The sequence below is a fragment of the Pseudorasbora parva genome, chromosome 25 (genome assembly GCF_024679245.1).
Source record: "Pseudorasbora parva isolate DD20220531a chromosome 25, ASM2467924v1, whole genome shotgun sequence".
Lineage (NCBI taxonomy): Eukaryota > Metazoa > Chordata > Actinopteri > Cypriniformes > Gobionidae > Pseudorasbora > Pseudorasbora parva.
The window spans coordinates 7065566-7083391 of NC_090196.1; the positions used below are offsets into that span (position 1 = coordinate 7065566).

The 17826-nt window shown below is 36.8% G+C and overlaps 1 protein-coding gene across 1 annotated transcript; it reads left to right on the top strand.

Annotated features, from left to right (window-relative positions):
• Positions 1–4690: 4690 nt before the first annotated feature.
• LOC137064623 (uncharacterized) lies at positions 4691–12969 on the top strand. The gene is made up of 7 exons (XM_067436067.1): positions 4691–4998; positions 5404–5518; positions 5656–5881; positions 5972–6248; positions 10650–10827; positions 10946–11022; positions 12727–12969. The coding sequence occupies exons 1-7, from the start codon at positions 4720–4722 to the stop codon at positions 12967–12969; spliced, it is 1395 nt and encodes a 464-aa protein (XP_067292168.1). The 5' UTR covers positions 4691–4719.
• Positions 12970–17826: the final 4857 nt, after the last annotated feature.

Consider the following 17826-nt stretch of genomic DNA (forward strand, 5'->3'; position numbering starts at 1 on the left):
TCATCGGCTACTAATCACTGAACCTACAGTTCAATGCCACTGTCTCCACCCAGGGGTGTATTCCAGAAAGCAGGTTATCTGACATACCTGGGGATGTTTAAGTGTAAGAAAGTGAATAACCTCAACTTTTGGTTCCAAAAACTAACTTTCAGGATCTATAAGTAGCCAAAGCAACTCACTCTCTGAACATAACCTGCACTGGGGCGGCTCGGTTAGTTTGATTAAGAGGTATTTAGATGTGTTATATTATTACCAAATTTGTTTCAGTTATATAATATACAATTTATATTAATTCTAAAGAATTAGAATAAAAATACGTTGAAATGTTATAATTAATTTAAAATTATATTTATTATTTATTTTGTCATCTCATTTGCATTCAATTAATTAGCCTCAAACAAACAATATAATCCTTATTCTCAGTGAATAAAGATTTCTTATTAAACAAAGACAGATTTAATGCACAAAAATAGGTTATGTAAATCGCCATTAATCAAAAGAAGAAGCTTTTTTCTTAGTTTCTTGTGTTAACCAAGAATATACTCTGAGTTGTCTGAACTTATTCCCAGATGTGTTTTCGGAACCAGCATACCTCGAGTAAGACAGGTTTGGGTTAAAGGGGTCATATGGTACATGCACTTTTACAAGCTGATTGTATGGAATTGTGTTGATCGTGCCTGTACACAACCATCCTATAATGATAAAAATCCATCCAGTGTTTTTATTTTTTAATTGATTTTTGAAATCAAGGCGTTTGACTGTGTGACGTCACACGACCGGACAACGCTCCCACGACTGTTGATTGACCGCAGTTTCACCTCAGGCCCTGTCCCAAATGGCACCCTAAACCCTCACGGTCTTCCTCTGAGTCCGCACTTTCACAACGTAATGCCGCTTTGACTGTCGTGTAGAAGTCCTCTGTGTAGCTCGCAAACTTTGCGGGCTCAGCTGAAGTGCGCATCGAGGGCGCATAACAGCCATAAAGGGGGCGCTCACGAACACCCTTCTTTACGCTTAAATGACGAATGGGACACCCTACGGTCTTGTGGACTTAACGGACCAATGTAATTGATTGCTATAATGGGAGCAAAAACATATTCTGAATTATTTCAACTGATAAACTAAGTAATACAATACTTGTATTGGTATACCAATACAAAATCATGACATAGTAATGTACCTATAATGTAAATAATAAAGAATAAAAAAACAGTAATATACAGAACAGGTGCACAAAATAAATAGATTATAAGATATGCTTGTATATATTTTATATACTCATATAAGCACGTTTAGCTTCAGTTATATACTACTTGTATATGAAACATATGATTTGTAAGACATTAAAGACTATTTTAACACAATTTAAACAACAAAAATCAAAACGTCATTTTGTAAGAATTGTAATCAGGCTCTGAACAGATTACCCATTAAAAGTTATTTCAGCCAATAGAACAATCGAATCGCTCTGGGGTCCTAAGCAGACACAATTTCACCGGCAGACCGGATTTGTCATGACACCGCGCAGGAGTGCTTGAGGGAATAAATGGTGAAAAGTAGTGAATCGGAAAATGAAAAAAAGTCACGGATCATTTACGGATAGTGGAAAGGAGGAGCATGTGAGTTGTAAACATACAGAAGAATATAAAGTAATTATGAAATTTGCTGACTGGCGAATAGGAATGGCGATTAAACCCAATTAAACTGACTACATCTCTGAATAAAGCAAAGTGCAAAGACTCTGAGAGATGGAAATTTGATTATGTGTAAAGATGAAAAACAACAAAAGAAGGCACTGAGTATAAAATCGATGAATGGATACCCAGTTTCATGCCCATTGTTGAATCGGAAGCCATGGGTTAGCGGTGTAATAAGTGGAATTCCTACTGATGTTACTGCTGAAAAAATTAAAAGTTGCATATAAGGGGGGAAGGTAATTGGAGCAAAGCAGCTTCAGTATGTGAAAAATAAAGAAAGGATGGATAGTCTTTCAGTTATGCTACAGTTTGATGAAGAAAGAATGCCAGAGATAGCCTGACAAGCCAGACCCACATCAAGATGTTTGGTCTGGAAACTCACCATTGACAGCTCAATCCGAGGGGCGGATGAACGGTTGTCTTTCAAACTCCCTCTGCACGCGATAGGATAGCGCTACACCAACCAGAGCAACAAAGGTGAAACTTGAGCTTGTTGATAGATTAAACATTGCTGTATCCGTTCAGCAAAACTCTGAACACATCTTCCCTTTTTAAGAATGACTTCAGTGCCGCTCTTTGTTCTTTTCTCAGAGAAAAGTTTAACTCCAAGTCTTCCAGAGTCGCGGTCAAAGCTGATTGGAAAGACTGCCGTTCGCCAGTTTCTGTGTTAACTAGAAGCACGCAAACGCAACTCAGCCGTCGTCATTATGGCCCCGCCCACCGACTCTATACACGATGTGATTGGCCCAGCAAGAGTTAGGCGAATACAGCTCAGAAGGGTATTGAGAGTTGCTATACGACACTCGCGGTCAAATTAAATTTGCTGCCGCGTCTAGATTTCTAGACGTATGGTCTTACTGGTAACTTACAAAGCCTATTTTTACCCTCTCTGGCATAGCCTAGAAATCTAGATGCACCCTAGCGGCAGCAAATTTAATTTGCAGAGGGAGTTTGAAAGACAACAATTTATCCCGCCCCTTGGATTGAGCTGTCAATGGTGAGTTTCCAGACCAAACATCTTGATGTGGGTCTGGCTTGTCAGGCTACCATTAAGGTGTTTCAGGTGCCAGAAGTATAGACATGTTAGTGCGGTTTGCAGAGGAAACCAACGTTTGTGCGAGGTGTGGGGGTGACCATGAATATGGTAAATGTGGAGAAGGAGCGAAGGCAAAATGTTGCAATTGCGGAGGGGAGCATAGCGCTGGATTTGTGGGATGCATTGTTCACAAGCATGCAGTGAAAATTCAAAACCTGAGAGTATCGGAGAAATTGACTTATGCGGAAGCAACTCAAAAAGCAAAACAAAATGAACAGACACAGAGAGAGGAAAAAAATCAGGAATGGAATGGAAATGCTTTGGATCAGAGGAAAATAAATGAGGATAGATTGGTGATCGGAAAAATAGAATTTGTTTCGTTTATGGCTGAAGTAATAAACTGTTCTGCTCAAACAGAAAGTAGAACGGAGAGAATTAAAATAATAATAAGGGCCGCTGAAAAATACTTGAATATAGTCACTGTTACCATGGAAAAAATAAATGGCATGCTAAAGACTCAAACAAGCACTTAAACAACATGTGGAAGTACATAATAATAGCAACAATGGTTTTAACGATTCTACAATGAATGCCAGAAGTTTTATTGCAAATGGTGCAGAGTTCAAGCATTTTATAGATCAGCAGGATAATAAACCAAATATAATTTGTGTACAAGAAACATGGTTAAAACCTCAATTAAATTTTGCATTGCAAGGTTATAATGTTGTAAGGAAAGATAGAAAGGCAGGTAATGGAGGTGGGGTGTAGCCTGACAAGCCAGACCCACATCAAGATGTTGCGGGCAAATTAAATTTGCTGCCGCTAGGGTGCGTCTAGATTTCTAGGCTAGGTGGGGTGGCTACTCTTATTAAAAATGACTTTGAATATCGAATCATTAATGAGATCGAAGAATAAGAAATTATGGTTATAGATATATATGCAGAGAATCAAAATATTATAATAATAAATTATTATAATCCTTGTAGTAGATTAACTAAAGAATTAGAAAATGTTATTGGTTCAGGAAATAATAAAATAATTTGGAGTGGAGATTTTAACGCACACAGCACTTTATGGGGAAGCAGTAAGAATGATCATAAAGGGGATGTTGTAGAAGAAATAATAGATGGTAATGTTTTAGTATGTTTAAATGATGGTATAGAAACACCAGAATAGATTTGGTACGTGGAGTTGGGCCTTGCAAGCAGAATAAAATCATTAAGGCAAGATATTATTTATTCTTACAAGTCCGCTTAGACTAGTAATGTAAGCCTAATAACGTTTTTATGGGTTCCTGCACATGTGGGAGTAGAGGCTAATGAAGTGGTTGACAAGCTTTAAAACATTCAGATTGAAATAAAATTAATACAGAAAAGTAACAAAAGAGGTTAAAGGGAAAATTAAAGAATTTATAAATAACAAATGGCAAGAAATATGGAATTGTGATAGTAAGGGCAGACATATGTACAATATGCAGAAGCAATTGCTTCTTACTTAAGTACGAAATGGTAGAAGTGTTTTTCGGAATAGAAAAGAAGATACAATTATTTCTCGTATCAGAATAGGGCACACTTGACCAAATCACTATTTGTTTAAAATAGGGAAACATGAATCAGGTAAATGTAATTATTGTGATAAGGCAGAAACAACAGAGCATTTGTTAATAAACTGTAAAAAATACGAATCAGAAAGATTAAAATTCATTAAGGAATTAAGAATGGACATTGACTCATTTAATATGCAAAGCCTTTTAAAGGATAACGCAGAGAACGGAAGAGTATATGGTGCTCTTATAAAATATATTAAAGCATTTAGAAATTTAGTGTTTTTTTTTTTTGTTTTGTTTGTTGTTGTTATTTTGTTCCCTGATGATTAGTGCTTCACACTCCAGTCCAGTTGGTGGCGGTAATGCACCGAAAGTTGGTTTGCCAACCGCCATAAAACGGCAACAGAAGAAGAAGAAGAAGAAGAAGAGCAAAAAAAAGAATGCCATCTAAGCGATTGTGGTGTTCTGTGCTTGGGTGTAATAATGAACACAGCAGTCATTTTGATGTTCCTAAATCCGAACCTCTGAAGACGCAATGGCTGAGTTTTGTTTTCGATGGGAATAATCCCCCCGATCAACGGCAATGCTTTCATGTTTGCGCGAATCATTTCTCACCAGACTGCTTTATTAACGCGGGTCAGTATAAAGCAGGTTTTGCCAAGAAGCTGCTACTGAAAAAAGGATCTGTACCATCTGTTCGTGTTCCTGCTGCAGAAGAAGTGAGTGTAACGTTTTTATTTACCTTTATTTTAATCTTTGCAAATCTGTGCTTCACGAATGTTTACAGGGTAAGTTACAATAACGGCCTGATTTCTATGTATGACGTTCTCAATATATTTCATATTCCCACATTCCCACGTTTATAAAGAACGACGCGTTATGGCTATTGTGTTATTACAAACTGGGTCCGCTGGTGATAAAGTTAACGTGGTAATACTACACTAAGGTTACTAATTTTTACAGACGGGTTATAACGGTGTCTGTTACTGATGAAGAAGTAATATTAAGTCGTGTTGTAACAGTTATTACTGCATGAAGATGAATGGTAACACAATAACTGCAAAATACTGATACATCCTGCAAATGCGTATGATTAATTTCATTCATTCATTGCATTTGTATAGGCAAGCACATCTGAAGAATTGGCCATGGTGCAACATGTGGCTAGCCAAAAGAAACTCTGCAATGTTGCCACCCAGCTCTCTATCCAAACTTTACGTCCGCACTACAAAAGTACAGGTTTGCTGATCTAGATCCTATATAGTGTAAAGTCATGTATTCAGTTTTTGTAGTATTGTCTGCAACAATATTAATTGAATCTTTATTTGTATTTTATATTACTCCATGGTATTAAAATGTCAACTATTATGTAACAGGCACACAGACAACTATGATATACCCAGATATTAATGTTGGCCCATCAATACCACCGCTATCATCAACACCAATAAAGAGGGCAAATAAGAGATCTCGCTTGGAGCTAGAGGAGGAAGAGGATGACCCTTCTGGAGCCAGCTCAAGTATGAATCTGGCAGATCCTAGGGATTCCACATATGAACCGGCTGACTCTGTCACAACCTTGACTGAGACAACAGATGTGACGTAAGCAATCAGTTTTGATTGTATGACATTTTTTTATTATGTTATGTAGAATTTTGAAATTAAGTAAGTAGCTCTTTATTATTATAATAGGTTTGAATCTTCTAAGCCGGTTCACGAGACAGCAACTTACATTGTCTATGAAAACTGCCTGCTGCAGCTCTTTGAGCAGTGCCCTGTGTGTCAACATGTTACCAGTGTACGGAGAACAGTATTTGGCACATTCCTCTCTGTGGAACAACGCTGTCCACACTGTGACTTCTTCAGAAAATGGAATAGTCAGCCAATTATACAAAGCACTCCTGCAGGAAACCTCCAGCTTTCTGTAGCACTGTATGCCAATGGTGCCTCTTTCTTCAAAGTTAAAAAGGTGGTGAAGATTTTACTGTATAGCCTATAGGGCTGTGCAATATTGAAGAAAAATGCAATATTGTTAATTAATGTGATAATCGATATGCGATACGATATTGCAATTAGTGTGTAAAATCTATTTCAATTATATTTAAAAACTGAGAATGAAACCATTTGCGTTTCACTTTCTTTCTGGAAAAGAAAGCATCGCAACAACTTCTAAAAGTGACCAGCTGTGTTTTAGCCAAGCGGCAACCTCCCGCGATCTCTCTTGAAGCCAATACGGAAGTAATGTAAATTGCAATTCCTCAACTGGCCACTAGGGACAGGCTCCAGAAGGGAGCAGAATCTCATTGAGCCCCATGTTAAAATTCTCAACTTTAAAGCAGAAAAAAACATGTTTACAGCCTGGTACAAATTGTGGTTTTGGCTTATAAGGCTAATGTTGATCTTCATGACAACTCTGAGGGGGGTGAATTTTTTTATAACTCATTCGTTTACGTTATATAAAGCCTTAAGGTTCTGCATAATTAAGGGCGTGGTTACAAGTGGATAGCCATTTATCCGCCGTCTATAGTTATTGCGTCACCTCAGCTCCGCGCACATCCCGCCTTTTTGCCCATTTTCTGTTATCCGGGAGTGGCACGCGACGACTCGCTCACAAGATGGCAACGCCCAGCTCGGCCATACTTTAAGCTTCAGAACGGCTTATCGGAATCCTATGGGTGACGTCACGGACACTACGTCCATATTTTTTTACAGTCTATGGTTTTAGCCAACATTTGTCGCACATTGTTCACATTTCGGTGTGTGTGTCAAACAGCGCGAGACTGCAAGTTATTGTTTTTCACAAATTATTGCGTTTAATAACACTTTTTAACATCAAGCAAGTCACATAAGTAACAGTAATGTGCCCAGTCTAGTCTCTGCCCAATGTATGACCTAAAATGTACACTTTTCACAATGTTGAAGTAGCCTATACACAAATCCGGCGAAACACGGAAGTAAAGCATCGCCGCCATTACTGCGTGCCTTGCTGCTAAGGACTTAGAGCAGTGCGTACACGAAAACACTCCTCAAATGAGGTTAATAGCTTAACAATGACTGATTCTCCCCTCATGTCATGTTATAATAGCCTACCTTTTTTCCCCTTATAAATTATTTTTATTTTTGTTACAAATGCATACTATAACTATTTTTCTCCTGTTTGTATTAAGAGCTGCTCCCTCAGGCTATATCTTTTTTGTATCCTATTTCGAAGAAGTTGATTTTATGCAACGATATTTGTTTGTAAATCTTGATACTTTCAATAATTATTAAATTAATTAATGCAATGAGCGTCAGAACCTAAACTACAGGGCATGAGTTCGGGATGGATTGGCCAGATACTGCATCCTACCATCAAAGCCGCTGGGTAGGAATCACAGGTGTCGTGAGGTTTTCAGGCAGTGGACTCATACCATAATGCCAGTAACAATAGAGAAAACTACAAAGTTACATTTGTGTAATTGTGACTTAAAGTCCCTTTGTAACAGGCACGTATGTTTTATTTATTTTCTGTTTTTAAGTGGTTTTACGTTCGTTTGATCCGTTATCATTTACAGCGCGTCGTGCATTACCGCCGCGCGCTGCTCTAAGTGCAGCCTAAGTCCTCATAACTGTTCGCAGAGGTGGTAAAAGTACTCAAAAGTTATACTCGAGTGAAAGTATATATACCTAAATAAAAAAATACTCCAGTAAAAGTAGAAAGTCCTCCATTCAAACATCACTTGAGTAAAAGTACAAAAGTATCAGATTTAAAACGTACTCAAGTACCGAAAGTAAAAAGTAAATATACAAATTAACTGTAAATATCAATAATTAAGCAGATAAAATCTTTTGGGACTGATATGCAATGCTTTAATTGAACAAATGATAAGATTAGATACTGCAATTAAGAATTTGTTAGATTTGCAATTAATAAGAGACAATGAAGCACCTTAACGCAGTATAGGGGTTAAACTTAAAATAGACATGTTCCATAACATTAGCTCCATCAAACAGATGAGGAGCAAGATACTATTAAAGCCCCACTTGGCTACTTTTGCTCTCGGGGTCCCCCTACAGTTTGGAAAAAATAATGTCCTCAACTACTGTCATAAGAGCTGTCATCCTTCAACAGGGGATGCCATCGCGTGTGCATTTGTTGACATGACAGCCCTGATAGCCCTGAACTAGTAATGCGCGGGTCGTCCCATAACCCGCGGACCCCGTATGTCTATTTAATGGTCGCGGGTGCGCGGCGGGTTGCAAAAATATATACAGTGGTGCGGTGCGGGCCAAATAACTTCATAAAAGCGTCCCGCGGGTCAGTGCAGCACTAACAGTTCACCTGAACACTGCAGGAGGAGTTCACATGCAGGTGTTCTTCTGGCAGCGCGTGTGAAATGTCTTCATCCCAGGTAACGTTACAGTCAGTGGCATGTTTCAGCATGTCATATGAATATAATTTCATGGGTTTTATTTTTTTCAAACGCCAAATAATCACGATGCTCACGTTTACAAGCCAGCGTCATTATAGTAGTCTATTGGTTACCGTTTTCCAGAATCTATATGATACTTCAGTTCAATGTTTGAGTGGTAGCTCACCATAACAAGCATAACAGTATCGGTCGGGCACGCCTCCTTCAGCTCACGCCAACGGGCAAACGCTGGTCACATGTTGATCCTCGTCCGGCCTTTAATCACTTTTTCATTTCCTCTTATTGCTTTCCTCCAAACAAAACCTTTTCTTTCTTATTTGTCTGTGCTGCTTCGGACATGACTATATTATCCGACGAACAAAGTTGGGCTCACACGTCCGAATGTAAGGAAGTGTGTGTGTTGGTGGAAGTGACGTATATGCCGTAAAGCAGTCGAATTTTGTAGTTCTTTTTGTTCTCGGGTTACTACCCGAAACCCGAAGTTTAAAAGTACGATTAAAAACGATACAGACCCCATCAGGCTATGGCAGACGTGTCATTCAACCTATTGTAAGTCGATTTATCATCACAAGAGTCTTGAAAAATATATTATGAAGGTTGAAAAGTTACCTAGTGCTGCTTTAACTAATTCAAAATTAATTCAAAAGCCATAACCACAATGACATATTACGTAACAATTAGTTAATAGTCATGTGCCTCAACAAGTAAAGTCATACTATAATTCTGCCAATGGTTATGATTAATGATGAATTAAACACAACTGAGAGTCGGAATGCATGGCTTTGAATACATGAATTTACATTATTAGTTAATGTAATATGTTATTAGGGAATTAATGATGTCATATTTAATTAATAGCAATTCATATATTTCTTAATCTATTAATCATAGAGAATGTTCATTAGTTGCTGATGCAGTGATCATTAATAAATGGTTTAGTTCTTCATTAGTAATACATTAACTCATGATTATCTGTGCATTAGTTAGGCATGAATTATAATAGTGCACCTGTATTGTAAAATGTTACTGATGTTTTCATAGTAAATTGTGTGCCGCAAAATAAAAAAGCTGGGGAAACACTGAGCTACCTGGAGAACATTGACCTGACCTGACTTGTCAGCTTTTCCAAGTCTATACCCGACTGGATCATCCATGACCGACCAGACCGGTTTGGAAATCAAGTGTAATAAATACTTAATACTTGGAGCGGGCGTGGGGAAATGTATTGGAGTAAAAAGTAAACTTTGCCTTTAATATTGTAGTGGAGTAAGAGTAAAAGTAGATGCAAATAAAATATACTCAAGTAAAGTACAGATCCCCGAAAAAAATACTTAAGTAAAGTATCAAAGTATTTTTACTTGAGTACTTACCACCCCTGACTGTTCGTTATTTCATGTTCTTAAAACGTGTTTGTGTAAAACAATTCCGTGATCACGGAAAGCAGGGCCCTAATATTAGCAACACAGCTCACAATGACAGTGTTCAGTTTGATTGCTGTCTTAATTACATTACATTTGGCAGACGCATTTATACATTAATACATCCTGTTGTCAATAAATTACCTTTCTGTAAGTTTTGGCCACTGCCTGACATCGTCTACCCAATGTTCCCTTTCACCAGACATTTTATTTAATGTACAGGATCCGCTTTCATTGAAATGTCATTAGAGGACACCAGCAAGTGTCACACCGTCACACACTTCGCAGGCACGCAGTAATGGCGGCAGGCAAGATGGCGGCGCCCATAAAGTTTGCGGCTGATTTGTGTATAAAATCATTCAGATATTGCGAACCGTTTCGATATGTACATTTGCGATATTTCGATATATTGCTCAGCCCTAATAGCCTATAATTTACTATTGCAAGTAATATCACAAAGATCAGCCCTGAACATAAACAAATGTTCATACTGTTCCTGAAGTCATGCTAAATAAAGGAATCCTATTTTCTGCACCCTAGATATTCCAGACAATGAAACTGAAAATGATCCACTACACCACTTATCAAAATCATGCCCGGAGGTACATACAGCCCGCAATTGTACATAGCTGGAAGAAAGTACAGGATGGCATGTTGCAGCAACTCAGACAGCAGCAGAACATTGTCCTAGGTGGAGACATGAGGGCAGATTCACCAGGTACAAAATGCTGAACATCTGTCCCAGTTTACATATTACTGTCAAAGCAAAACATACAAAGTAGTAATAATAAATACTGAATGTAATACAAAGTAAACATTAATTTTTATACGTAAAGGGCATTCAGCCAAGTTTGGAAGTTACTCAGTGATGGACCTAAGGACCAGCACTATTATTGATTTACAACTAGTTCAGGTGAGTCTAACATTAGAGACTTATGATATATGTAACGCATATGCAATAGGGATGTCAATTTTCACAAATTCCCATGATCGATCATCGTTTAAATTAACAATCAATTAATCGATTAATCGTTAACCTTAATACTGAAATATGCGTCTAGCCGACAGCATGACAGGATGTGCAAATGCTGCTCAAAACGCATGTTCTTCACCAAATGAATGAGAAGGATTTTTTTTTATCTAAACAAAGGGCTGTGGTATTGTAAAATTAGTCGATGTGATTTATAATTTAATTAAATGACTTATTTAATAATATAACCTGTAATACAACACGAACGCCGCCTCAGATCTGTTATTCGGAATGTGTGGATGCTCTTGCAAGAACAACGTGCTGAAACGTCACAAAACCCAATTAATTCAAAACGATTTATTAAAATATTGTTTTCAGTAATGTGACAGTCCCAATCATAGTTATTATTAGTCGTGCGTTGCTGTTTGAACTGCGCGAGCTGAAGCGGATGCGCTGAATCAACACCGATAAGATACACTGAAGCTCTTTGCTAGCACGTTATTTAACTCAACAAAAAGCTTCCTATATGAGATTAATCAGATATATATAAAGTTAACAACATAATACAAATTATATATCTTCACAAAATGATGCGAATGCACAAGTGAACTTGAATTGAGTTGCTGTATTCATATTCAGAATGGGAGACGCGCTCTTCCTGGAACAACGCTCTGAACACGGCACCTAAACCCAATTAATTTACCCAAAACATTTATTAAAATAGTGTTCTCATTTCTGGTATATAATATGATCGTCCCAATCATAGTTATTATGCATTGCTCTGTATGCGCTAAAGCCGAAGCACTAAATGAAAACCGGTAGCCATCACTGACTGAAGCCACTTGCTTGTGCGTTTTGTTTCACTAAAAGAAACGCATCCTCTATGATTGATCACATATATAACGTTACAAAATAAATGTAATATTACAAATTACTTCAGCACAATCTGATGCGAATGCAGAAATTAACTTGAAATAGTTACATGCGCGAGTCAGAATGCGTGACTCATGTTGTGCACGCGCTCTTCCTGGATCAACGCAATGAAACACATGGCAAATAAACCCAAATACTTAACAATCACAATGTTTTATTACAATAGTGTTCTCATTAATGTTGTGTAATATGACAGTCCCAATCATAGTCATTATTAGTGCTGTTGGAGCTGCACGCTGAAGCTGATCACCGCCACACTTTTACTACCACTGGCCTCTAACGTTAATTATTAACCAAATGCATTCTTATGAGATAAATCAGCTATAGATAGGCCTGCACAAAATAAACACAATATTACAACTTAAATTTGCACAAAACAAAAGGCTGCGAATGCACATGCAAACTTGCAGTCATGATGAAGGAGTAACTCCAGCTGTAAAATGGTCCCAAATAGAACTCGGGCACGCTTGCATCATTTTTCCTCCCCTTTCGCGGTTGAGGCGCACGCACGCGCATGATCCTGCTTAATCGATGTCTTATCGATCAATCGTTGATATCCCTAATATGCAATGTAACAAAGTAAATGAACAGAAAAAAAGGGATTAAAAAAAAAAAAAAAAAAAAAAAAAACAGGGATTGTTTTTATTGTGTAACTATTCACTAATATAAAGCATTAACAACAGTTGTCATATATGTCCTGTATTTTGTAATCAGTGTAATGAAGTTGGCGGGAGCAACAACATGGAGAAAGAGGGTCTGAGGAGGAGCCTTGATCTCCTGAGGGCACGCGGTGTGACTTTTGACAGCATTGTTACAGACCGGCACCCTCAAATACAGAAATACCTGCGGGAAGCCAACATCACACAGTATTACGATGTATGGCACGTTGAAAAAGGTATTAGCTCCTGTATGAGTATGTGTTGTTCATGTGCCCTAATGACTGTCAGAGTCTCATAGACTGGCTTCTTCTTCATCAGGGGCAGAGCGAGTGGCAAAGTGGACATCAATTCTTAATCATATCCAAGACAGGCACACACATGATGATGTCGTTTTCCCACGGTGTTTGCATCCGCAACACACTACAACGGACAAGAGCAAGTGGTTGAGAGCAGGTGTTTTTACCCTACTAGTAGTGGCAATATAACTCATGTGTCTTTGTGCATAAAACATAATTTTTTTTTTTTTTCTAAATATAAAGTTTAATAAGTTCCACTTTCCCACCAGGAACAACTGCCTTTTCTCGATTAGAGAAGATCCTCAGAAACAAGAGGATTCTGAAGGATGTTGAAAAACTGAGCCCTCACCATCAGACCTCATCACTGCAGGCGTTCCACAGCGTAATTCTGCGCTTTGCGCCAAAGAATGTTGTCTTTTCTTTCCTAGGAATGTTATGCAGGTAGTTCAATATAATTGGTAAAGTAGTGTATAAACAATATGTTTAACCATTATTTCTTCTCTGTAGACTCTACCTAGCAGCCCTACATTTTAATGAAAATGCTGCACGTCCCCAAGCCAAGACAGAAGCTGGGAAGCCACTATTTAAGGTGGTTTTCCCAAAATACAAGAAAGGACAATGCTCTGCAAAGCCAGTGAAAGTACAACCAACCTTCCGTGAGTGTAACAAATTATTTAAATACAAAACTGTCATTGTATGTGCAGACATTTTATATATATATATATATATATATATATTAGGGCCGGGACTCGATTAAAAAAATTAATCTAATTAATTAGAGGCTTTGTAATTAATTAATCGAAATTAATCGCATTTTAATCGCATATAAATATTTTACCTGAGAACAATGAGAAGTAATTTTTCACATGTATTTTTAGTATACCATTGAATAATGACTGAATACATAAGCTTAATCAACAAAATATTGTTTATTTATTTCAGTCCAGCAGACCAGTCCAATGTTTGCCATTAAGTATAGCAAAAGCATATTTGTGATATTTGAGGCTCGATGTGCTGCGGTGATACGCTAATTCCTTGTTGTATAGCAGGGGTGTCCAATCCTGCTCCTGGAGGGCCACTGTTCTGCTGAGTTTAGCTCTAACCCCAATTAAACACACCTGTACCAGCTCATTAAGGTCTTATTAGGCATACTAGAAACTTTAGCAGTGTATTGAGGCAAGCTGGAGCTAAACTCTGCAGGACGTCAGTGGCCCTCCAGGACCGACTTTGGATACCCCTGTTGTATAGCTTGCACACAACCATGCTCTTGTCGACGCTTCCATCATTTCGTTTTTTAAAACTAAATTTCCCATCCACGGGGCCAAGCAAAACGGTCCCATCAGCTTCTTCGTTCATGTTCACTATGGTTTGTTGTTTTCATGGTTGTTGTCGTGACTCATGAGCGCTAGTTGGTGTTCCAGTATAATCGGTCCGTCAAAACTCATTCATTGAAAAACGTTCCGCGGGGCAAAAATAAGTGCGATTAATTTTTTTTTTTTTTTTTGCGTAATTAATTAACGCGTTAAAGTCCCGTAGTTAATTAATCTTAATTAACGCGTTAAAGTCCCGGCCCTAATATATATATATATATATATATATATATATATAATTTTTGTTTTCGTTTTATAGACAATTTTATATACAAAACCATAGCCCCAAGACCAAACACAACAGAGTAAACTGAAAATAATAACATTTTGTATATTTGTACAGAGTACGTGGACAAATTGTTGGAACTTATCTTTGAGAACATTGCAGTGGACCCAACCCCTTATATGGACGCTATTCTGCAGATCTCCATACCTGAGGATCTCACGTCCCAGTTTGACAAACCAGACAAACAGGAAGTGATAGACAGCTACGTGTCTAGGTTTAATCAAGGGCAGGTCTGAACCCTACATAATGTCCCTGAGCATTAGGGAACTCTGCACTTATTCATTGCACCACACATGAGGGCAGCACAACCCTGATCCTCCTGCCCAGAATGCCCCAACACCAGCTGACAAAACTTCTGTATGCCAAAAACCTGTAACGACTAAGAAAATAAAAATAAAAAAATGTTCTTTACAGTTTTTTTTTTTTTTTAATGAAATATAACAGTATTTCTGTCAATACCTGTTGGTTATTTGTGTGTGAAAGCACCCTAAAACTTGAGCAATAAGTCTAGTATTTCACGTGATGTGTTTGTCATACACATTCAAATAAATCTGATACATTACACGATGATAAGTGATAACTGTTACATTAACATTCTTTAAAAAAAAAATAGATTTTTCTATTTCTATTCAAAGAATCATGAAAGACATGTAATACGGTTTCCACAAAAAATACATTGATAATGATCATAACTGTGTGTCCATCATCAAATCCTCATATGAGAATGATTAGTGAAGGATCATGTTACATTGAAGACTGGAGTAATAATAATAAATTCAGCTTTGATCACAAGAATAAATTACATCTGAAGTAGGCCTACATTAAAATATTATATTATTTTGAATTATAATAATATTTTACAGTATTTTATATTTTGTAAATATATTTAGACACAATCTTCTCATTAAACTTTTTATATTTGATATGCTATGGCAGGGGGTAATAGGCAGCAGGAATGATAGTAATTTATGTACAGAACTAGTCAGAATTGATTGCACATGGGAATATTTTGCACTAATAGAAATCAGAAAGCTTATAAAATAGTTTGTGATTTTAAAAAAAATAAAAAATATGCACTTTATAAAAAGCATGTTGAACTCAAAAAATCTAAGAAATCTAAACAATTGTGTTCTACATTTGAGGTTGATCTCTCAAAAAGTGAGCTTTCAGTCAGATTTTCTTTAGGTGCAGTATACTAAACCTTTTCCATTAGATGCCAGCAAAGCTCCACTGGGACACGTGGGATTAGTTATTCACAGTACAGTTTCATTTCTCTCTCAAACATTACATGCACACAGTTTTTTTTTTAGTACACACATAACTACACTCTGAGATATACGGAAGAGGATTAGGGCCAAGCAATAATAAATAAATAAAAAAACATCTTGAGATTAAAGTCATTATAATGCAAGTTTAAACTCGATAAATTTCGAGAAAAAAAGTAGAGACACAATCTCCAGAATAAACTCATTAAATATCGAGAATAAAGTCGTTGTGTGTCGAGAAAAAACTTGAAATAAAATCTTGATAGGACATGGCAGTTGGATCACTTAGTTGGATCACTAAAGCTATATTTCAGACTTTTTGTTCAGTAACAAAGAAATACTATCAACTTTAGCTAACTATGACAGAATTATAATTAGCATTTGAACTTTAAAGAGATTTGCAAGCAACTTGACCAGGCAACTGGCATTTAGAGCTTATTGCCAGACAATTCAGAGGAAGCTGGCTGTGGGTCAGGGTTTCTCCGAGATGTATATAGTACCTCTAATTCTATGATCGTTGTACACTTGGAACTACAATGAAAGTTCCTTTCATTAGACATGTTTTTCAAGCTGACTCTTGGAAAGCTGTTGGCAGAATTTTCCTGAGTTTTTTTCTCGAAACCCAATGACTTTATTCTCGATATTTAATGAGTTTATTCTTGAGATTGTATCTAGATACGATCGAAATTTCACGAGTTTAATCTTGCATTATAATGAAAACAATTCATTATATATCGCAAAGATAGGGCTGATAGAACTGGTGGTGGTGTTGCTCTTTATGTAAATAAAAAATATGCCCATTCTTTTGTAAAACTATCAACAGTATCAGTCACTTCAACTGGTTATTCATTTTACAAATCAATTTTCAGTTACTATTATTGTCACTTACAAGCCTCCAAATGTCAGTATAATAAAATCAGTTAAAACTAAAGAGCTTGTTATTCTTGGTGACATAAATTTAAATTGGATTGATAATTCTTCTAAACTTCTGAAAACAACTGCCATAAAATATGGTCTTCATCAATTAATTAAAGATCCCACTAGATTTGGTAAAACGCGGAATTCTATTTTGGACCTTATTTTTTACTTATCAACCCTCCAAATATGGCATATCAGGAGTGATAAACACAGCAGTTTCAGATAACTCACTCATCTACGCCATTAGGAAATGTTTTAAACAGCCAAAATGTCATTAAAAAAATTACATTAAAAAAGTACCAAATTCCAAACTGTCTCAGTTTCAACTGTCAACGCTGAATTTGCTGATACTGATTGGAGTAATGAGATGTTTTTGCAAAATCCAGATTATGTTCTGTCAAATTTCCATAGAGACTGGAGACAATATGTCAAAAATAAACTACCTGTAAAATACATATTAGGCAAAATACAGTACCTTGGTTAATTCCTGATATTTTACAGCTCCTAAAAAAGAAGGCCTCTTCGTTGAAAGCTTTCAGATTATTACAAACACCTGAAGCTAAACTTATTTTCACACAGTTAAGAAAGAAGTGTAATTTTGAATTACACAAAGCAAATTAGTCGAACAGTTTCAAACCCAAGAACATTATGGCGAACATTGAAATCTATAACTGGTGAAACTCAAAAATAATAATAGTTTCCAAATATCCATAAATGATACTCTTCTTACTGATCATGATAAAATTGCAAATTCTTTTAATGAGTATATTATTGCATCTGTACAGTAATTATCCTCTCAATTTCCTATTCCTCTGTTTCTCACATCAGTACCAGCATTATCTCAGCAATTTTCTTTCTCTGAAATCGTACAAAATGATGTTACTAATATTTTGTGTTCTCTGAAAGCTTCTCATACTTGTGATATAAATAATTTAAACATAACTTTTCTTAAAACTCATGCTCTTATACCACTTCTTCATCATTTAGTTAATTTGTGTATTCGACAATCAGTATTTCCTT